Genomic DNA, 22,781 nt, shown 5'->3' with positions numbered 1-22,781 from the left:
CAGGGGCCCTGGATTGTGCTGGAATCATAAATATTTCTGCGTCAAAGCTGTTGTTGAGATGCTGTCGCAGGGCCCAGCTTCTCCAAAGCCGTCCCTGTTTATCAGCATGACTGCATTTCCATATCAAAGTATGTGGTTATAGTTTCTCAGTTTTACATTTGCAGTTTCAGATTTCACAGTTTTATCCTTTTTCCTTTTTTTTTTTCCCAGGCGTGGACAGAGATATGGAATTTGAATACGCCATATGAAATTAGTTTTATCAACATTTCTGATATGTTGTAGCGCTGCCTAAGTCAAACCATGAGTAGTTAATGATGAGTAAACAGTATGAGGGGAAAAATAACTACTCCTAATCTCTGTCTCCACCATATTATTACATAACCATGAACTTATTTTACATTCAGCCTATGAGTTTGTCATTCTTACAGAAAGAAAAAGGTCAACAGATAATGAATCCAGCTCTCTCCTCTTATCTCTCTACCTCAGCTCCCTTTCTCAAATTCAAATTTGCTTTGCTGGCAAGACCATAATTAAGTACAATATTCACAAGGCAGACTGTTCAAGGTTTACACTGTAAGTATAATTCAGTATGAGGGTGGAAAATGTCAGCAAATGATTTGCTACTGTTCTGCACTGTATTGTGTGTACAACTCTTAATACACGGCACCCTACATAATGGAAGAAATACAAAGGGTTGCAACAAAACTTACAAAATACATAGCCTAGTGGAAGAAAAAAAGCATCATTCATACATAACAATCATTTCAAGTAAAAGCCATGCATTCAAAACTTAACTTGCGAAGAAGTGTCTTCTGCAAGAAGAATGGCAGAAAAATGTACTTAAAGTAACTGAAAACCTACTCATTGCATTAAATCGCCACATCCAGGGGGTCATATTATATAAAACATTTTACTTTTTGATACACTATCAGGTCAAATTACTGTATAAACAACAAATATAATCTATATAATGAATATTTCACTAATCACAGATTTCACTATATAGCTGTAATTGTAATGATTTAATCTCAGTTTAGATATTTTAATGTTGTAAAGTTGGTAGATACCTCTAACAATGAATTATTATTTAAAAAATTATGTTGTTGGACATAGGCTATTGATTATGAAATGTGATGGATTATTATTACTTTTTCTTGTGATTTTATGTATTAATTTCTTCATACAGGAAAAACGAGAAAATCACATTAAACACTAAAACAAGTCAGATCCTAAACCTTAAAATGTATGATAAATCCACCTATGGAGACCCAAATTAAATAGAGTAAACCAAACCTTTTTATGCCATAATGAGGGAAAACTTTTGTTATGATGCAGTGATAATGTAAGGATGACCTACAGGGGAAAAAATATAACAACATTATAACAATAAATTCACGTTTTGTGGCATTGTTTATTTTCAATTTGCGGTTTTTTCCAACTCCTACCTCGTGACGTCACGCACTTTCTCTGCTGCGCTCGCGCCCCCTCCCTCCCTCTCTCTCTCCCTCACTCACTCGCTCGCGCTCACTCACTGCGCGTGAAACAAAGTGTAGTGTCCGCGAGAGCCCGTAGGAAGCGAAAAGGAGAGAAAGCGGAGAAAGGAGAGAATGGGTGCACGACAGCAGGAGGAATAATAACTCACTAAAGAGAGAAAATAAAGAAGACCGAAGACGGAGAAGAGGACGGAGAAAGTCGCAGGAGGAACGGGGGGAAAAAAGAAAACTTTTCCGGCGGGGGGGAAAACTGTTACAGACTCTGGCACGGCCACGTTTTAAAACATGGATACACTTTTCTCTGTTTGCGTGGGACTCCTGCTTCTCTTTTCGACAGTCTCCGGTCAAATACCGACAGGTAAGAGCTCGAGTGCTACGGGGGGGAACACGGACTTCAGTGAGTGTTGTCGGTGCGGTGGAAGGAAAGTTCACACACGATAAGCTTATGTCCATTTTTTCTCCACCGCTGTACGCGTATGAATCCCCGACAGGTGTGCTTAGGTGTCGGAGAAAAGTTCACCTCTGTGTTAAAACACCGTCGTGCCTGTTTTTACCTCTTCTGTGCTGTGTTCAAACACCCTCGGATGGGTGACAGTCACTTTCCTGGGAGTAGCTATAGATGCTCTTGGTTGCTGTTAAATGTGATTTGTTCTTCTTTCGTGGCCGATGTGAACCCTGGTGATGAGCTTGTCAGCTCTTTTTGAATTTACCCTGTTTGCCAAGTAGGCTGCGCCGAACTTGTAACCTCAAACATGACTAACCACGGTCCTGCTGCTCGGACCGTGAACTCCCCGTATTTAATGTTTAAAACTAAGTTGCAACATGTCCGTTTGGGTGTTTATGTTGCATTTCAGGACGCAAGATTTTCTGCGCAAATATTTTAAAAAAGAAGAAAAGAAAAGAAGCTGGTCTGATATGGGGAAAAGACACAAGCTGCAATTACTTGCATCAGGCAACATGCAGTAGCCTATATGTTTTTATTGGGGTGCAGGCGACCAACATACATTGTAAGCAGAGCATAGAGCTTGTATGAACAGAGAGGGGAAACATCGTTCACCGTGGAGCCGTGCAGCCCCGCGAGCTGCGCGTGAATGGAGAAAAAGTTACAGTGCACACAGAGATGGACCTGTAATAACGAGGCTGTGATATGCATGTAGTAGACTACCATGATGATGACTGATATTCTCTTTATTTGCTGCATTGATCTTGCACTTTTTGGTGTTTCCATACTGTGACTCTGCTCTGGTTTGGTGCAGTGATAAGCGGTATTCACGAGAGTTTAACAATTAACACAGTCTTTGTTTTTTATTTAAATGCACTTAGGACTGTTTGTTATTTATATGCATTAATCCTCTTTGGGTTAAAAGTCTTTCCTGTTCTTTTGTATGAGGCAGCGGTCGGTTCTCTTCGCAAGCGCCGCGAGCTCTTCGCTTTTTGCGGAGCAAATGATCCTCTTACTGCAACTTTATTCGCGCTGCGTGCAATAAAACCTAATGGTTGGCGGAATATAGCCTGTATGCAGATCGCCTGTTTGATGAAGAAAGTCTGGCACTCGCATCCCTCAGATTTAACTTGAGAAGAAGAGATGCAAAGGACCGGTTACTTTTACTCTGAAGACTCCGGTTTCATCACACGACAAACTGTAAATCAGGGGAATCTGTAATGTTAGGCGTGATTTTACGGACCATCAGCAGGGTGCCGGGGGTGAAATCTAAACTCCGATAGTCGTGGTTAAACGGTCGCTGTATGTAGTAAATGAAATGACCGTGATATGCAAGTAATGGTTGATTTGTCTGGGAATGCATGGGAAGCCTTTCTGCTGGGCTCAAGGTTGCTCCCGGACGCAAGTTTAAACACTAACCCGCATCGGAAAGTGTTGCCATTTGCCTCCTTTCCGTCCGTCTAGTCTGCAGAAACGCGTGTGCGATGTGTGGGGGAAAAGGCTGCAACAGAGCTGCTTGATGCACTCCGGACGATGCTTCTTTTCTTTTCTTTTTCTTTTTTCCTTTTGCAAAAGTCCTCTAAATGAACTCGTCAGGGAAGTTATCCTGCAGCAGCGTTGCCGAAGCACGCAGGTCCGATCCCAGCACAGAATAATCTGCAGCTCTCTCTCTCTCGGAACTCTCCCTACCTGTGTCTCGGTCTGCGTAACTGCTGTGCGTTTTATTTCCGCATTCAGCTGTTGTTCGACTCCAAACTCCAGCATAGAGAGAGGGGAGAGAGAGAGAGGGGGGGGGGGAAGAGACAGAGACAGAGGGAGAGAGACTCCTACAGCTGTTTGAAAGTTGACCTCCAAAAATCACACCAAAACCATATAAGGCTCCAATAAAGGACACATCACGCTCCATTTGCGCGCAGGAAATAACCAGAAATAGTAAAACAATGTCGTTTTCTGCTCCAGCGTTCGCCTGGGCCTGTTAATGATTTGCATAGAAATTACACATTAATTACTAGGTTACTTCGTCGTCTGTGAGCGTTTTATTGCACCCCCCCACCCCCACAGCTACCCCCACCCTCTCTCTCCCCCTCCCTTGTGGCCATTTGGTCCTATGGGTAACAAATGTGTGGAATTTCTTTGAGGCCTCTTTGGGAATTTGAGTGCTGTTAATTTGCAAGTAAATACTACCGACTGGATGAGGCTTTACATAGTGTGGGAGGTGGGCTATCATTAGCTTGGGAATGGGGTTAAAAACAGAAGTTTGTGTTGTTTGTGTAGCAGAATAAGAAGTAGATGGGCTGCTACAGTAATAGCAACTATAGCATAAAGCTGGGAAATGATTGTTTGCTATAAAAGGACTATGCAGTTCCCATGTCTTTTCTGTGTGTACTGTAAAAAACTGGCTATACAGTACTTGTCACAACAGTCTTAATGCAGAGAGAGTGCAGGGGATAGCACTTGAATCTAATTTCAATAAAATGTGCAACTGATGGAGGGGATAGGGTTAATAAGCAGATCATTAATGCAGCCAGTGTGAACAGCCACTGAGGGGAAAAAAAAGAAAAAAGTGGTGATTGTCAGATTGGAAGTCAAGTCGATGATGAAATGAACTCACAGCGAATCACAGGAGAGACGCAGCATCAGTTCCTGTTTCACTGACGAGGACGAGAAAAAGGCGATGATGGAAAACTGTCCATCACGTCTCCACAAAGTCATTTAGAGTTTGTGTTAAGATGTTTTTCCTCTAATTCTGTCTCATTTCTGTCGCTATCTCCCAGTTTCCCATTTAGAAAGTTAAACTTACAGATTATGGCATTTATGTAAATAAGTCTCTCTCGTCTCCTCTTATCATGCTGTTTCGCTGCAGTTTTGTTTTTGCCTTATCGCTTTTTAAAGGCAGTGTAATAATTGTGAATGAGCACGCGTCTCGTTGCCTCTACAAAGTCAGTAGCTGACTTTATGTTAATTTGACAACTTTCTAAATCTGTCTCCTCTCTGATCGAGTTGTGACACAGATTCCCAGCGTCTTTAATCTTAATGAAGTGAAATAATTGTTTTCCATTAGAGTCTCCAGACGAATTAGAAGACTGCCGCTGCCACTGAGCGCCAAATCTGAGCTGGTTTAATTATAATTGTAAATTATTTTAGTATTTTGAGTATTAAAACCAAGTTGGTTAAATTATAATTACTTTTCTGCACCATTTGGAAGATGAAATGAAATTGTCTGTTTTCTGAAGTGAAAGGGAGTGATAGTGAGAGAGAGGAGGAAAAATGAAAAAAACAAGAATTGCAACCATCGGTTTTTGGCCATGGGCATCTCCATCGCTCATGAGACTGTGAAAACAGCAGGAGGGAGTGCGAGTGTGTCTCTGTGTGTCTCTCTGTGTGTGTGTTGCTGTCACATAAAGAGAAAGAGAGGCAGAGGGAGGCCGATGCTTTTAAGCCCTCCACAGTACAGTGAAATGTTTGCCTCTCATTTAGATTCACGTGAGAATGCCTCATTCTACTCATGCCATGTAAAATGGCGCCAAATCAAAGGCTGCTTTATTTATTTACTCGTTAAAAGTAATGCTTGACTTCGCCATCCTTCAGATCCATCTTAATGTCTTCTCTTCAAATGAAACGCCACTTTGCCCAGAGCCAATCTGTTCCTGCGGATTTCAATTTAGCCATAGATTTCTGAAAGAAAAAGAAAAAAAGTCTTTGAAAGCACTGGCTCATTTCTTCAGCCGTTTGGGGATGAAGTCTGCGTGCACACAAGCGTGTGTGTATAAAATGTAATTAATCTGTTGAGAGAATTCATTAGCTAATCCCTCATTAGTATGTGTGTGTGCACGAGTGTGTGTGTGTTTGTGTGTGTCTGTGAATGAATTTGAGGGTCTGCGTTGAAAAGTGGATTAGCGACACATAGCGACGGCGCAACCTCTCGCTGCTGTCAGAGGGTTAAGAAGCGTGAGGGAGAGTGAGAACATGACATGATTGACACAGGTTGAGACTCAGGTTTCCAGACTTCACGGAGAACGACATACCACCAGGAAACCCCGCTAACCAGCAGACATGTTGTTATCAGAGCAGGACACGGATCCTAAATGAATGTATGGCATGTGGGCATGAACCTGGTTATGTCCCTGAGGCCACATTTAAAAGGGCACAGTTAATTGAGCACCAGTGATGCTGATACATCATGGCGTTTCTGTGATGACTTTTTTCCCCCCTTCAGTTTTTGCCTCCCCTAGACTTTAGAAATGTTGCTCCTTTTCTACCCCTACTACATTTTGAGATGAAACTTCTTGTAAGTGGAAAGTTTTCATGAAATGTTGCACTTCTCTTAAAGGGATAGTTCAACATTTTGGCAAATTGTCTCATTGCCATAATCCCTATACTTTTAGGAGTAGGTTTGTTACCTTTAATTGTCTGTGCAATCTATTTTTAGAATGGCGGAGCAGAGCCACGAGCTGCTCAGAGCTACGCTACGGAGGCTAATGGGATTTCTTGGTTTCCCTCATCAAATACACAATCCAACAACTCCAAAACGCTCTCATGGACAAGTTGTGACCTGCACATTCACCACGCTATGAGATAATAACGGAGTGTTACGAGACAGAGTTGTTTTAGAGGTAAATTCATGCAAAACCGCTGATGCGCGTTCCTGTTGGGGGCAGTTTTTCGGCAAGCAGAATCGTTGGATTGCGTATTTGATGAGTTTGACGATGGAAACCAAGAAATCCCATTAGCCTCCGTAGTGTAGGTCTGAGCAGCTCACGGCTCTGCTCCGCCGTTCTAAAAATAGCTTGCACCGACAAATAAAAGACTATAGGGATTATGGCAGTGGGCCAATTTGCCAAAATGTTGAACTATCCCTTTAAAGTAGAACATTTAAACAAGTCATTGACATAGACAAGAAAGATTTGTTCTTATTTAGCACAAGGATGTAATTGCTATTTCCTAAACAAGTGATATATATATATATGATATAATTAATCAATCAATCAGATATCTTCTCCCCTATAATGCTGTTTATCAGTTACTATGGCAATGGAGTCGGAGAAACAAGACTCTTTATACTTTAAGAAGAAGCTTGTAGCAGTGAGTGGCAACATGACAACATTTCCGTCATAAGTCAGAGTTGAATATTTGTTCTTCCCCAGCGGATATTTCATGCACAATTCAGACAAATGGGAAAGTACCTGCTGCTATTGTGAGGATTAACCTTTAGGCACTGGTACACGATGGGTGTAAATCATCAGTCAGCGAGCAGGAAGTGAACCAAGGAGATAGCACAGTCCCAGTGGAAATGAAGCGAAGCAGCACATCCAAAACAAATCCAGAATCCCTGAAATATCACATCCCTGATGAATGATGGTATTAGTCCAGTATCATCAATCTCTGCTCTGCCCTGTTTGGCTCTGGTCACAGCTGTCGGTACAAGGGGGCCTTGAAACACACTGCCACCTCGCATACACACTCATATTCCTGCACACACACTCTTACACACACGGCTGGCTAATGACAGATTAAGTAATCAACACTCTCAGCTGATTAATTACATTACAGTGCACACACACATTTCTAGCCTCACATTCACACACAGACACAAATGTGAACAGCCTCAGCACCAGTTGTGTAGTCTTGTGTGTGATGATAATGATGTATGTAATGGAGACATGGCCTGTGTGTGTGTGTGTGAGGAGACTGGGAGCAGGCAGGTGACGACAGTCTTGGGAAAATGATTATTTTTAGGGGAACCGGGGGTTGAGGTGAAGCAGGGGTTAAAGGTTGAGGTCGGACATGTGTTGGTTTAGAGCTAAAGTTTGTGAAGACCTAGTCAACTGATAGGTCACAGCACTTTTTTTTAGCACCAGTTGAAGTGCGGCTGTGCTAAATGAGAGGTTGTATACATTTATTATTATGTGATTGTGCTTTTGTTTCACATTATTTCTGAGGCGTTTGGTTCATTTTCTTGCTGCTGTGCAATGTTTCTAAGGAGAATGGCTCTCAAGTATTGCAGTACATGCAACGAGACAATAAAGCTTGAACATTTCAAAGCGCTTGAAAGCTATTTTATAGGTGCTGTGCTTTATTATATCATGACTTGGTTCAGTGTTTTTGGCCATTGACCTGCAAAAAAAACAACAAACCATGCCTCATACTTTGTCTTCAAGCTAAACAGCTTTGTGTTTTCAACAGTATTGCTTGAAATCTCATAACCCTGATGCATGTGATACATTAAAAACAATCATTTTTCCAAGTGAAAGGCCTATCGATATAAACTACAGAGAATCTCAACACTTTGTCTAAATAAAGCCAGTCTAAAATTGGCCAATGTATGACTCAGATCAGAAAGTGTCTGATCAAAGATTGAAGTAGTAGGAGTAAATCAAGAGAAAACATCCTTTGATAGATGCTGTGGTACTGAGGACACATTTATTTTGGTTTCATAATAGATACAGACGTTCAGTACTCAGCCATATGCAAAAGCCCAGCATTATGGATGAGTAGAGGTAGCTTGTGTAATGTTATTATCAAAGTTAAGTGCACTTTACTCTTGTGGATCCACAGAGGGGTGATGCTGAATCTTAAAAAAAGAAAAAACACACACACACTGCATCTAGCATGCACACTTGTGTTGGTCTGTGCATGCTTTCCAATCTAACTCTTGTCTTGTTATTCTTTGCTCTGCTTCTACTGGACCCAGCTCACATGGGGCGCGCTGAGAAGGGTGAGTTATGACCGGCCAGCCAAGAGCTGAGCTTCATCTGTTACCGCCATCATCATCACTGTTGTTGTTGTTTTAGTCTTTGTTGTCATTAAAACTACTGACACCTAACTTAAAGGGATAGTTCAACATTTTGGCACATTGGCCCATTGCCATAATCCCTATAGTCATAGCAGTAGGTTAATTACCTTTAATTGTCGGTGCAAGCTATTTATAGAATGGCGGAGCAGAGCCACGAGCTGCTCAAAGCTACGCTACAGAGGCTCATGGGATTTCTTGGTTTCCCTCATCAAATACACAATCCAACAACTCCAAAATGCTCTCTTGGACAATGAGATAATAACGAAATGTTACGAGACAGAGTTGTTTTGGAGGTAAATCCATGCAAAACCGCTGATGCATATAAGTGCAGTTTTTCGGCAAGCCGTCAAAACAACTCTGTCTCGTAATGTTCTGTTATTATCTCATAGCACGGTGAATGTGCAGGTCACAACTTGTCCACCAGAGCGTTTTGGAGTTGTTGGATTGTGTATTTGATGAGTTTGATGAGGGAAACAAAGAAATCCCATGACCCTCTGTAGCGTAGCTCTGAGCAGCTTGTGGCTCTGCTCCGCTGTTCTAAAAATAGCTTGCACCGACAATTTAAGGTAACAAACCTACTCCTAAAACTACAGGGATTATGGCAATGGGCCAATTTGCCAAAATGTTGAACTATCCCTTTAAATGTGTAGACGTCCATTGTAGTGATTTAATCGGTGGTTGTGTCATCCCGTCTTCTAACTCGGTGTTTTTACTAACCATCCCGGTCTGACGTGGTGCTCATTTAACTGTGGGTTGTGTAATTAAAACCAGCTCATCTTGACAGACCAGTACAAAGTCTTATTACTTTAGCAAGTATTGAAGTATAATTTGCTCAGTATTTTCATTGTATGAAAACGTCGATGAACTATTTGATTCTCGCTGAAACTATTTGATTCAATGTTGAAATAGTTTCAGTTCATCCAGGTCACGTCTCCACAGCTGCTTTGCTCCCCAGAAATAATTCTTACATTGACAAACTTTAATTGAATTGATGAAATATTTGAAGCGCCCTTGTACTGGTTTGCTGTTGTCTGCCTTTGTGACTCTGCCAGCCTGACTGTCAGTTAATCTATTCGCCATTTGTCTGTGTGTTTCCCATCACGTCTTGGTCTGTCTCTGTCTGTCTGTAGTGAGACAGCTGTTGGGGAGGTTTGAAGTTTCCAGGTGCTGTTTGTTTAGTCAAGCCTGCTCTTTAATAAAGGAGCTCCGAGTGACTTTGTTCCTTCACTAGCCAAGTACCTCTTCTCTTCTCTTCTCTTCTCTTCTCTTCTCTTCTCTTCTCTTCTCTTCTCTTCTCTTCTCTTCTCTTCTCTTCTCTTCTCTTCTCTTCTCTTCTCTTCTCTTCTCTTCTCTTCTCTTCTCTTCTCTTCTCTTCCCTCCTTCTCACAAGAGTCCACTTCAGCCACGCCACACATCCTCTCACACGTACCCTCTATCTTTATTCCCTCTCCGTCTCTCTTTCACACACGCACAAACACTCACAGCGTCTAGATGTTAATGAGCGGCTTGTTTTTTGTTTTGTTTTTTTTGTTGTGAAAGTGACAGGTTGGTAAAATACACCGCAGACGCTTCACACAGCCGAGACAGACAGACTGAGAGATCACTGTGTAACTGTTTGGCATCCCACCGGGTTTGCTGTGACAAAAGTCTGAGCAAATACAGTGTTTATACTTTATTTTAGAAATGAAAGGAAATGAAATTCCTCTGTAGGTTGTACACAAGGTCATATTGTAGTTAATCCTCAGAAAGTGCAAGAAGAAGCTTGGTTTATTTTTTCTATATTTTTTTTCTGCATGTGCTGGAGTGTCAGACATAGGCTTTTGGAGTGCTATGCTTGAAAACACAAATAATTTAATAATGAACTAATAGAGACCTAATGAAAGCCCAGCAGGGCATAAATACTGTCAGTTCATATTAAGCAGGACAGGGTCTTGAACAAGGTTCTGGCAGGTTCTACATCTGCTCTCACTAAGATCAGAAGAGCTCGCCCAGACTCAATCCCTGAAACTAAAACTACCCAGATTGTTCTGCTAGTTCATAGCTGATAGTTTGCAGATGAGGTAGAGACAATAAAGGTGTGGTATTTAAAGGTTAGGCTAAGATTTAGCCATGAGTCAAACTTGAAATAAAAGCCCTTAAAAGGGCAAGTCTGTACTGCTCTTGGTTTTTCTTGTGAATCAAGACGGGGCAGGTAAAGCCTGGTTCATTCTAGGGCTGTCAGTCTTCCCCCCAAAACAGATACGAATTTCTAAAGCTTCTTATGTTAAATATTCAAGTTTTTTCCCCCGAATTTTTAATGTTTTTTAAATTTTTTTTTTAGCTCATTATAGACTCCTATACCAGCTCATTATTATGTCCTGCGTCCACTAAAGGGCATTCCAACCAAATCACATTTGATCCCTTGATCCCTTCCCGATAGCTCTCCACGGATCGACATGTAAGTGGTCCGTGCATCAATAAAAAAAAAGGGTGTGTGTGGTGTGGGAACACATAAGCGCACCGCCACAGCCCAATGAACGGACAATTACGTAACAAAAAAACTCCACTTGTAAATTTGAAGCTGCAGCTCTACGTCAGGCACAACAAACAACAAAATTGTTGGTTTTATCAACATGTTACCACCCCAAACGTTGCGACGCACAACGTTAATTTGCGTCGTTGCGGAGGGCACTTGTTCAAATATCAGTTTCCACTTTAGAATGTTCTCATTTTTTTTTAAATTTAGAATTCTGTTCGAATAGCAAAGTTTGTTCTGACAGCCCTAGTTCATTCAAATAACACAGAGACCTATGTAAAATGGATGCATGTTGTTGGGTTCACGGTAAACAAGCAAAGGCGACATAATGAGGGGTCCTCTTAATGGCAGAATAGCAGGATCTCTGTGTAAGAGGGTCAAGGCTATATCATGGATGAGACGGGCTACCAAGCTGACCAATCACAGTTGTGGTTGTAGTTACATCTCCAGGGAGGTGCACATCAGTTTCTGGGAAAGCGTACATGGCTGCACTTGTGGCATTGATTCAATACTGGAGTATAAATTGGCCTTAAGGGTTAAGGTTAGAAATGAGTTATGGAGGTTAATGTTACACTAAGGGGCAAAGAAACACATTCTATAAATGAGTTGTGAGAATGTGTTTGTAGTTTATGTTGGATTGACTGTCTTTGTGTTAGGGTTCAGAAGGACTGGATACTGTATACATAGCCAAAGGCCTGGTAAAGCCTGTGTGTTTGTGTGTGTGTAGCCATGGGCAGTCGCTGAAGTGGTTTACATTAGTACAGTTAAAGAGACATCCATCTTGAAGCCGAATACACACACACAAACACATAGCCATGAGCAACATATGAGCAGCATACCACAGTTTCATTCCTGATCTGTGTGTGTAGCCTCATGATAAAAGCCCAGAGGACGTTCTGCTGCAGTCAGTCTCTGCCTTGTATGTATGAAGTCATATCAAAAAGACAGGAGCTCTGTTTTCACCGTCCTAACGTTCCTCTCCAATAACTCCACTCTCCTGCGCTCTTAAAGCTGATTTCAGTTCAAGAGCAGTAGAAAGCTTTCGAGATATATAAACCCCTTGCGCGTATGTGTATGTGAGAGAATTTAGCGGCTTACAGACAGATGACCGGTCCATTAAGATTATCATCTCCATCCCCAACTATGTATCTTCACATCACCACGGCGCTGGCGCTCCGTCTGTCTGTGTGAGCAGAGATTTAAATCTTCTGGCAGATATTCCCGAGCTCTATCTTCCCCTTTCTAAATGATGTTACACAGTGTTTTTCTTTTTTCTGTCTATCTATCTGTCTGTCTGTCTGCGTCCTAATCTGTGTCCGTCTGTCTGCCTGCCGCCATCCAGTTTGTGTCTGTGTGTGTGTGTGTGTCCCTCCTGTCTGCAGATGACTAGATGACTGCAGACACATGGTCAGTCTGACAGCGATCGCGCACAAGTGTACGCACCTACAGTCAATCACTGTAACAGACAGGCGGTGTGTGGGAGTTTGGAGACAGACATTTGAATGTTGAACATCTGTCTGTCTGTCAGATCTCTGGTTGGTCCGTCTCAGCCTCCGTATCAGAAACACTGTCTGAGAAAAAAGTCATGTAGAGGAACTTCAGTAGCAAGTTTAACATAGTAGACACAAAGTACTCTTATTATATAAATGAAGTGCTGCATCAATTAAAGATATTGACCTAAGTTATCTGCCATCATAATTCAATATCCTCCAGCTATCAAGTTGAACTCGCCTCTATTTCATTAAATGTGATGAAACAGTTAAAACCAAATGATTAATCGCTAGTTAATGACCAGAAATTTGATTATTGAATAATTACTTCAATCATTTTATAAGGCCTAAAGGTTTAGACAAATAATTGCTTATTTTAGGACTATTACATTAAACATTTTTATACAAGTATGAGATATTTTCTGACATTGATTACTGCAATTGTAAATAGTGATACCCACTTATGCACACTTGATTTATCTAATTTGGGCTAATGAAGCCTCATGTTATCGTCCCTGAAGCTGAAGACAGAGCAAGGACGGTAGGTTTGGTTTCTTATCTCTTCCATTGGAGACACACTTCACTTTATGGCCTTGTATCGAGAGGAGCAGTGATAACAGCGACCAAAAATACACACAGGCATGTGAGTATAGTATTAACGGCAGACTTGTAACCTTATCCAATGAGGCTTTGTCGTCATAAATGAGACGTTATAACTGAGCGGCATACTTCTTAGGGATCAAGAAAAGGTTGGGGATGATATGTAAACATCTGGCCTACATCAGGATTTAAATACACGGCACCTCCAACAGCTTCAGCTTACAGAGAGGCCCGTGCTGTCTGCTGCTGTTCAACCCCCCCTATACTGTCCAAACACCCGGCCATTCAGATTTATTTCTATGCATTCATGAACCTAAACAATTGTTTTTTCACGGTCGTAGGGCTGGAACACCTACTGGGACCATAACTCCCCAAGGCACTTGTGCTTTTAAGTGAGCAGCACAGAATAAATTCTTGTGGGAAACGCTGACCGTGAGCTCTGCCGCCCCGATTAGACAGAGAAAGCTTGCAAACGGTGCATACAGTGTGTCCTTTCCACTGGAAGTGATAAGAAAGCGGAGCAGTGGAATTCCCAGTGGACGCAGCTGTGGAGCAACATGTGAACCAAGAAAAACACCAAAATAGGACGTGTGATGTTTTCATTGGGAGGACGCCTTGAGATTCTTAATGTGAAGGTGTTTGATTTTTCTGTAAGGCTGATACTGGCTACACACACACACACTGTTGCACACACACACTCCCCCTGCGATGTTGATACTACGCAGACTCCACCGTGTCTGGTGGAGTCGAACAAAATCAGTCAGTTTAGTCAAACAAACTCCTCTCCTGTCTCCTCCTCTCTCCTCCTGTCTCCTCTCCTCTTCTCTCCTCTTCTCTTCTCTCCTCTCCTCCATCCCTCCCTTTCCTTGGAATTTATGGCCCACTAACCTCAACAAAGCAACCCAACGTTTATCAAACCCAACCCCCCTTTCTTTCTCTCTCTTTCTCACTCCTTCTCCCTTCTCCTCCTCCTACCCGTTCTTACCCCACCTCCTCTTCTCCACGTTTCTCCAGTTTCCCCCACAACAAAAACAAGGGTGGGACTTCATGTTCCCAAATCCAGACTGAATGGTGTTGTGTTACAGGGATAAAGTGAGAGGATCGTGTTTAAGGTGGAAAATGTAATTGTACCTGGAGCAACGACCCAACATGTTCATCTAAAACGAAAAAAAAACTTGACAATGAGTCGCATTTATGTTAAATATCTTTTAACAACTTAACATCTGGGAACTGACGGTCATTACAACAACCAATGGCAAATAATTAAAAGTTCGACCAACCATTTAATCACCCTACATGAAGACAGAAATGCACAGACTAATGTTAAAGAGCTGCAAAAACCACTAGTTTCAATATTGATTAAACCTTAAAATGTCCATCACAGGTTCCTGAAGTTGTAAATCCATTATTGATGAATTGCCAGTGATCCAACCAAGCCATTTAATGTCATAAAAGTTATTAAAATTAATATCTTTAGACTTTCAGAGATCCCCAATATAAGACAACCCTCACATCTGCCTTCTCAGGGGAAGCATGTGGGAACAATAATTGTGAATCTGCTGCAGTGACTTTAATGAAAACTCACTCAAGGCAACAGTAAAAATCACACAATGGAAACCAAAACAAGAGATATTGTCATTTACTTCATCCGGCCAAGTTGATGTGAGTTAACAAAGCTGTTATAGAAAACAATCAATGTTTTATCTCAGAAACCGAAGAACAAATTTTTCTCTACAGGGTCACGCTGGCACAAAACACTCTCACCCCCTCCGTCTCCCTTGCTCTGCGTCCCTCTTCTCCTCCGTCTCGCTATCTCTCTCACCCACTTTCTGGAATGCTTTTGTTAGTGTTTTCTCTCTGCTCTGTTTTCAGTTCAGCCAGATTTACTCTGACTCACACACACACACACACACACACACACACACACACACACACACACCCTCCCCTCCCGACGAATATAAGTCTTTGTAGGAGAAACTGTCTCTTTGTATTAAGTGGCTAGGTTAACTGTCACTATGTCTATATTGGGCCAAAGGTAAATGAAGTGTCTCTGTGTGCATCTCATGTGTGTTTATTGTGTGCGTGTGTCAGTGTGTGTGTGAGCCAAGCGAGCTGTCTTGTTGGAGTAACGGTTAGCAGATACAGCTCTGCCTCCCCATGACACAAACTGTCTCTTACACTCAACCTCACGCACACACACAGATACACACACATATACACACATGCACACAAAACTACCTTAACACACAGCGTCACTCTGTCTTGCAGGGTTAGTCCCTCATTACAAAGTGAGCCGTGTGAAGTTAAGTACAGGTTGTTGTGAGACCTGACCACTGCAGTCTTTGCGTGTTGATGTTTCGTGGTATAAACAGCTTCTATCTCTGCTCATTATTGTTATCATTTGCCAACGCGTTGACCCGGAATGAAATCCCAATGCAAAAAAAAAACAAAAAGGGATTTTTTGCTTTCGGAGACATAAACGTTAGAAAATGACTCATGTAAAAAAATCCAAGTTTGTTTGAAATCAACCAGCATGCATGCAGTGTTTTTACAGGAGTCACGCTACCCGGGGGAGATCTGCAACCACTCGCTTACATGGCAGCGCTTTCACAAAATGTTTGTCACTCGTAAATTGTTGATAAATTAGCGAGTCTTGCAGGGGGCTCTGCTGCACTCACGCACAAGTCGCAAGTGTGTGCCGTTTGTTTTAATTGGTTAAACATGTCAGGAAGTTGTGTCATGCTGCAAATTGTATGTCGTGCATATGGGCAAAAACAGAGGCCAGGACTTAAAAGGGAAAAGCCACATTTGTGGGAATAAGATCCAGATTTTTTTTTTCTTTTGCACATTGACATCACCACTGATCATGATGCAGTGCAGGAAGTTTCTCCGACATGTTTTAAAGGAATAGTTCAACATTTTGGCAAATTGGCCAATTGCCATAATCCCTACAGTCTTAGCAGTAGGTTTGTTACCTTTAATTGTCGGTGCAAGCTATTATTAGAACGGCGGAGCAGAGCCGTGAGCTGCTCAGAGCTACGCTACGGGGGCTAATGGGATTTCATGGTGAATGTGCAGGTCACAACTTGTCCACAAGAGCGTTTTGGAGTTGTTGGATTGTGTATTTGATAAGTTTGATGAGGGAAACCAAGAAATCCCATTAGCCTCCGTAGCGTAGCTCTGAGCAGCTCAGTTGTTCTAAAAAATTGCTTGCACCGATAATAACGAACCTACTCCTAATACTATAGGAAATGTTGAACTATCCCTTTAATATTCCAGTTTGTCTGCAGCAGCAGTCCCATTACAGTGCTATTGTTGTTTAGTGGACATATTTGTGAGTCCCAATGAAATTCTAGTAATTAAGAGGTGCAGAAATACAATTCATGGAGCTCCCTTTGAGTACATGATGAGCTGTACTTTCAAACTCAGAGCAGCGATTAAACAGTTTAATATATGGATGCAGACATTGAGATCTGTAGCATCTGTCTTGTCACCTATGAAGTGGATGTAGTAGCTCTCATGTACAGTATTAGTAACTCTGACCTTGAGCAGAGCAACTTAACCCTTTGACCAGTCTAGTGGCACATGCAGCTACACCCCCCCAGTAGAAAACAGTGGTTACAGTAGAGCACCTCCCCTGTGAATGTATGGCTGCACAGCGAGAAAACGGCATGTCTGCTCTCGACACCGCTGTTCCCTGGATAAATAAAGGTTAAAGTCGAGCCATGAGCTCACTCTGCCTCTCTTTCTGCAGTTTGCTCTGTATCACACCTCCCCCTCACACACTTACTCACACACTCCAGAGGCTTACATACCTCTGGACGGAGAGCGAGGGAGCGAGCAAGTGAGCAGGCAGGCGAGCGAGCGAGCGAGTCAGCCACATGTGGTTTCGGTTAGCCACACTTTCCCCTCACACCGGCCCCAAACTAACCGCTTCTACTTTACCATGGTCAGATACATGTGTAGGTCTCCCAATTCTGCATGCGCCGCTGTGTGTTTGCTTGTAAATGTGCCCTTCTGTACACGTGTGTGTGTGCGTGCGTGCGTGTGCGAGGATGCATGTCCCAGCCCGAGGCAGAGTCGAGTAGAACAGTGAATCAAGGTTAGTGGTCCAAAGAGAGCAAGAGAGATTGAAAGAGGGGGGGAGAGGGAGAAACTTTAATGGAGGCAGCGGTAGAGGAGGGGATGGAGAGTGACTTCAGGTTTTTTTCACTGAATTCACTTCTACTTGTGAACTACACTTAACTCTTTCATCGTCACTGGTGAAGATGTTGAGCTGTTGATGTTAAGGCTCATCAGTGTGGACTGAATAAAACAGGTCACAGCAGGGATTTTGATGCATATAGGCTTACAGCAGAAATAATCTGCTATTAGAGGGTCTATCTGGTGTTGCTAATAATAGGATAGAGTCTATTGGACAGCATCCGTCCCGTAGGGATGCTCTCTTATATGACACAACTTGAAGTGGTGCTGGTAAAGACATACATGTTTCAATGTCAAAGTCCTTTTCCTTGGGGTCTGGGTTAGGGTTAACATTCCTGTAGTAAAGCCAGTGGTTACAAGCTGCTGTAAGCATTGTTTGGAAACAACAATAGATTATAAACACGTCCATAATGACAAAGATGGAGCAGCACCTCACCGGTGTTTATGCCCACAGCTAAGCTGACAGATAAGGCTGAATATGTTTTTTGGGAGGGGTGAAACGACCTCTTATCTGATGATTTAGAAGTTGTTGTTTTATCAACAGCTCAGCTTACATAATGTAAGTAGGTGGACACTTTGTTCTTTGGTGTATTATTTCACTTCACTCACTCACAGATACCAGATTTCTTCTTTCAGTTTTTTTTTCTTTTTTTTTTTTTAAAGTTCAAACAGACTAGGCTTTGTGATGTGTATGTGGATAAGTTTCTTTCATTGAAAAGTTGTAGATTTTCAGAGATTTAAACAGCTTTTTTTTGGCTGTGTTAATACAAACACACACAATTTATAATACAAATACGCACAAAACACATATAAAAGATGCAGAACAAGGGGTTTGATGGGTTTTGTAGTCATAAAATTCATACATAATAAGGTGATACACAAGACCATGTAGAATATTTCTATTTGATGACACGGGTTTGAACATTTCACTCCAGCTCACCATCGAGGATTTTTAATGAAACCTTGGATGTGTCAGAAATACCACTTTTACAGCCTTGGAGTTACTCTGGGGGAAAGTGAAGGGGATCTTGGCCGATGTAAAATGAATAGTTTGATGCAAATGAAATGTTCGTAGGATGGTTTTTTGAGTCACTCAAAATGCAGCTCTTGTCTCCTGGGTTTCCAGAGAAGATGAGTCACGTTAATCATGTTGCCTTTTTAAACAAGAGAGAGAGAAATCCACAGCCTGATGTTGCTTGCAACCAACGCATCCGAGAACAGTGTGAAACCTCCACCTACTTGGGAGAACAATTTAGAAAACCAAACTCTCTCTAAATGACACTGGGAACAAAGAGTGGGCTTGACAGAAGACTAAGTTTTCATTTTTGATAAGCACAAGCTGTCCTGACTTCTAAAGTGGACTTTTAATCTACTTTCTTGGCTGCTGCGATGTGATTTTTTGGTGTATTATTACAAACTAATGAAGCGTGGCTTCATGCGCTAATGCATACTGTATCTTGTGACTACAAAAACATTTTTCTTTTTGTTGGCTTCTTCAAGTAGGTTGATTTCAGGGCTTCCTCCTGTTGTTACAACTAGTTTTTAATCTATACTCTTAAATCACCTTATGAAACTGCTTTAAAGGGATAGTGCAACATTTTGGCAAATTGGCCCGTTGCCATAATCCCTATAGTTTTAGGAGTAGGTAAGACTAGGCATTATGGCAATGGGCCAATTTGCCAAAATGTTGAACTATCCCTTTAAACAAGTGCTGTCATCTGTTTTGAACTAAGTGTACAGTATTTGACAGCGTACCGTGGCAGGTGGATATGTATGCGAATCAGATCTCCTTAAAGCCCTGTGTATGGGAGGTGAATTGAGTGATGAAGTCTCTGTTGAATCCCACCACCACAACAACCAGGACTGTTGCTACCAGTCTCCTAACATGTCTGTTAGCTTTGCAAAGTTGCAATTTCTTTACCTCTTTTTTATTGTAATGTGATGAAACCCTATAACAGCTATATAGAGATTTTTTTCTTTAGATTTGATGTATAAATCCAGCAGAAAGTATTTCTGTGAGTGTCAGTGTCAGCAGTATTTGGTCCTGCAGCTTAACATTTCCTCTCAATATACCGCGGACATGGATATGAAAGCGATTTGTTTTGTAATAACGTTTCCTTCTGCACGGAATTTAAGAAAGTAGGGGAGAAAAGAGGCGGCCGACGTGCTGCAGATGGCTCATAACCGCGATAAGATGCTATTTAGATGTGCGTTACAGCCTCCTAACCTGAGTGGCACAGGCTTGGACTGTAATCCTTTACGAAACGGAGCAGAATGAAATGGGAGTAAATGATATAGAATAGAAGTGGGTAGAGAAAAGTGCGTGGGAGAGGGAGCAAGAGCTGCTTGAAGTGTGATAAGGAACTACGCGAGAACAGCGCGGACCGGGGCGGACTGACACAACAAACACTTGCAGCTGCACTCTTTCATTCCTTACCTCCTCCATATCTGCTGATAACAACAGAGGAGCGAGACAGAGGGAGGGAGGGAGTGAAAGTTATGCTCGTCTGATAGGATGCAGGGCCCGGATTTTCTTTGTCTGATCTTGCTCTGTAAGGCGAGTTTTTCCTTCCCATCAATCTGTGCCCGGTTTGGATTTAACACTCTCAGACACACTCGCTTCCAACCATATGGGAGAGGAAGGAGAAAAAAAGACCAGAATGCACTGCAAAGCATTTTAATTTGGAGTTATGGTTATGCTGCCGTTTGACCTGCACAAACAGGATGAATACAAGTTGTTAACCCACATTCACACAGACGGGGACATGAGAACTGGACTTTGTTCTTTGTTCTCATATGTGTGTGTGTGTGTGTGTGTTTACATTGCTAATTGGCTGGAATCCAGAGCAGTGATTGGTCGGTTTCTGCTCTGAAATCACTGTTTGTCTTTCAGGGGCCTGATTCAGTTTCACATTCTTCAGGTTTTTGGCTAAAGCTGTTTAAAATTAAATAAGGGAGATGTAAATAAAGGTAAAGATGACTAAACCTCACTCAGCCAAGCCAACTTTTTTTATTTATTTTTTTTAACTCACATAAATCTGAGAAATGTGAAATCAAGGCTCGTGTTGTATGCCAGGTTGCAATAACCTGGAGTAATACTTTGACCGTCACTCCCTAAAGTAAAATGTTGGCCTCGTCCATTGAAAATTTGCTGGTAATTATCACATTTAAACATTTCCAAAGAGCACTTAATGTCTCCTCCACAAGTTAATGAAACAACGTGACACGGCTTGATTCAGGTTTCACTGTGCCAGATTTTTGGGGAGGCCTAGAGAGGAGACTTTGGTTTTCTGTGGACAAAGTGAAAATTGTTTTACTAATGGGGCCGAGATCGATTTATGTTGAAAATGATGTAATTGATAAACTTCAAAAAAAAAAAAAAAAGATGTAGTGTTCAGTTGCCCTTTAATTGTTAGATTACATTATCGACACCATTCCCGACTTCTCATTCTTCAGATGTCAGTTCACATATCCAGCAGCATCAAAACCCACACAGACACACACACAATCTGCCTTTAGATGTGTAATCAATCGTTATGAAAAAGAAATTAATACATCCCGCTCCTCCTTTTGCTACACATCTCCTGTCTTTCTTCTCTCTCTCTCTCTGCCCTCCTCTCTTTTCCTCTACGTTCTGTTGCTCATTATGCCGATCACTCAACTTTCACTGACACGCACTCGTCACACCTCATTACTGACCACACACACACACACACACACACACACACACACACACACACACACACACACACACAAATATGCACCGCTTTCCATCGGTGAACCCGCATCGCTGCTTAATGTGGTGTGGACGGATGTGGACAGTCACTAGTATTAGTGTGTAAGAGGCAAAAGCAACTGAGGCTGAAGCCTGATTTTAATGTTGTTAACTGAACGACAGACATTAGTTTGCATTGAGAGAGAGAGAAAGAGAGAGAGAGACGTAGTGACAGACAGGAAGTAGTCCATCATCATCAAAAGAAATTTAAGAAATTGAATCATCTGCTCCAATGGTGTAAAAACCGAGTACATCAAGTACTGTATTTAAGACCACATATTAAGGTACTTGAATGTTAGTGTACTTTTAACTCCACTAAAAAAATTGTGACAGCTTAAGTTACAAGTTACTTCACAAATTAAGATTTTGTAAACATTTATTTTCATGGCCCATCAATGCAGTGAGTCTTTAGCCCAAGGTTACATCTTCAAATATCTTATTTTATGTGACTAGAAAGCCCAAGTTTGCAGCTCAGCTCAGAAAATGGTAAATATTCACATTTAACAAGCTGGAACCAGCAAATATTGACTATTTTTCCTTCAAGGTTAAAGCATTATCAAAATGCCATCTGAGTCATGTTCTTACAGTGGACTAATACGTATGAGTAATGCGCTCAAACTCAACAATAAACATCTAAATAGCATTCTTACTTCCTCCATCATGAGTTCACATTAACCAAACACTGTGATGAAGTGTGATACATAACAGAAACTTGTGTAAAACTGCCAGGACTGTGATCAAATATCTGATGAGCAATGAAAATAAAATGGCACCAATAGGTTCCACATGTGTATCGTCTCCGTAAGGATTAAAAATGAATCTGTGAAGTGTGTGTGTGTGTGTGTGTGTGTGACTAATGACTGGTGAGGCGTGGTGACTAATGCACTGTGTATGTTGATGCGATGCCGACTGGCAGGTACAGTAGCTCGGGCTAGAGTGTGTGTGTGTGTGTTTTATAGTCAGTCAGTAGTTAATGTGTTTGTAGAAGTTTCCACGCTGACCGCAGGCCTGACGGGCAGGTCTTAATTAGTTGCCACGGCTACCGATGATGCGTCCTGACAGTCACTGTGGTGATGACAGAATCTCCTGCCTCGTGGCAGAGAGGCATGCTGGGATTGACACAGGGTCCACTCAGTCATCCTGCTCTGTGTGCGCTTCTCGTGTCTTGTGTGTGTGTGTGTGTTTGCGTTCGTTAGTGTGTGTTTGTGTGTAAAAGTTCAGATTGTAGAAAATGAGACAGTTTGTCAGTCAGCCAGTTACTTCCTTGTTAGTCAGGCAGTCAATTTGTCAGAGAGAAACACACACTCAAACGCACACTTTTTGTGCAGTAAACACAGCGAAACTCGGAAATTGGCGGACGATTTCCAGTCTGTAGGTGTGAAGACGGAATGACTTCAATCATCACTTTATTCTTCCCTCTCCACCTCATCACTCTTTATTCATCCCAGGAGGCAGCGTCGCTTTAGAGAG

At 41.9% G+C, this 22,781-nt stretch overlaps 1 protein-coding gene across 24 annotated transcripts in view; it reads left to right on the top strand.

Moving 5' to 3' along the window:
• Positions 1 to 1,513: 1,513 nt before the first annotated feature.
• The window catches only part of ptprk (protein tyrosine phosphatase receptor type K), a 115,248-nt gene continuing 93,980 nt past the window's right edge, over positions 1,514 to 22,781 (top strand). For 20 of the 24 annotated variants that reach the window (XM_085771267.1, XM_085771265.1, XM_085771255.1 and 17 more), the window contains exons 1-2: positions 1,527 to 1,851; positions 8,627 to 8,650. In XM_085771267.1, coding sequence (XP_085627393.1) covers positions 1,779 to 1,851; positions 8,627 to 8,650 — 97 coding nt within the window. In that variant the 5' untranslated portion in view covers positions 1,527 to 1,778. Of the gene's footprint in view, positions 1,852 to 8,626; positions 8,651 to 22,781 lie in introns of all 24 variants that reach the window. The other 4 variants (XM_085771264.1, XM_085771266.1, XM_085771245.1 and 1 more) reach the window with 2 other exon arrangements.

The sequence above is a fragment of the Trachurus japonicus genome, chromosome 24, assembly GCF_045865225.1.
Source record: "Trachurus japonicus isolate A0001 chromosome 24, Traja_1.0".
In the NCBI taxonomy this organism is placed as follows: Eukaryota; Metazoa; Chordata; class Actinopteri; order Carangiformes; family Carangidae; genus Trachurus; species Trachurus japonicus.
The sequence above is the reverse complement of the archived record's forward strand: the minus strand, read 5'-3'. Positions and strand labels throughout refer to the sequence as shown.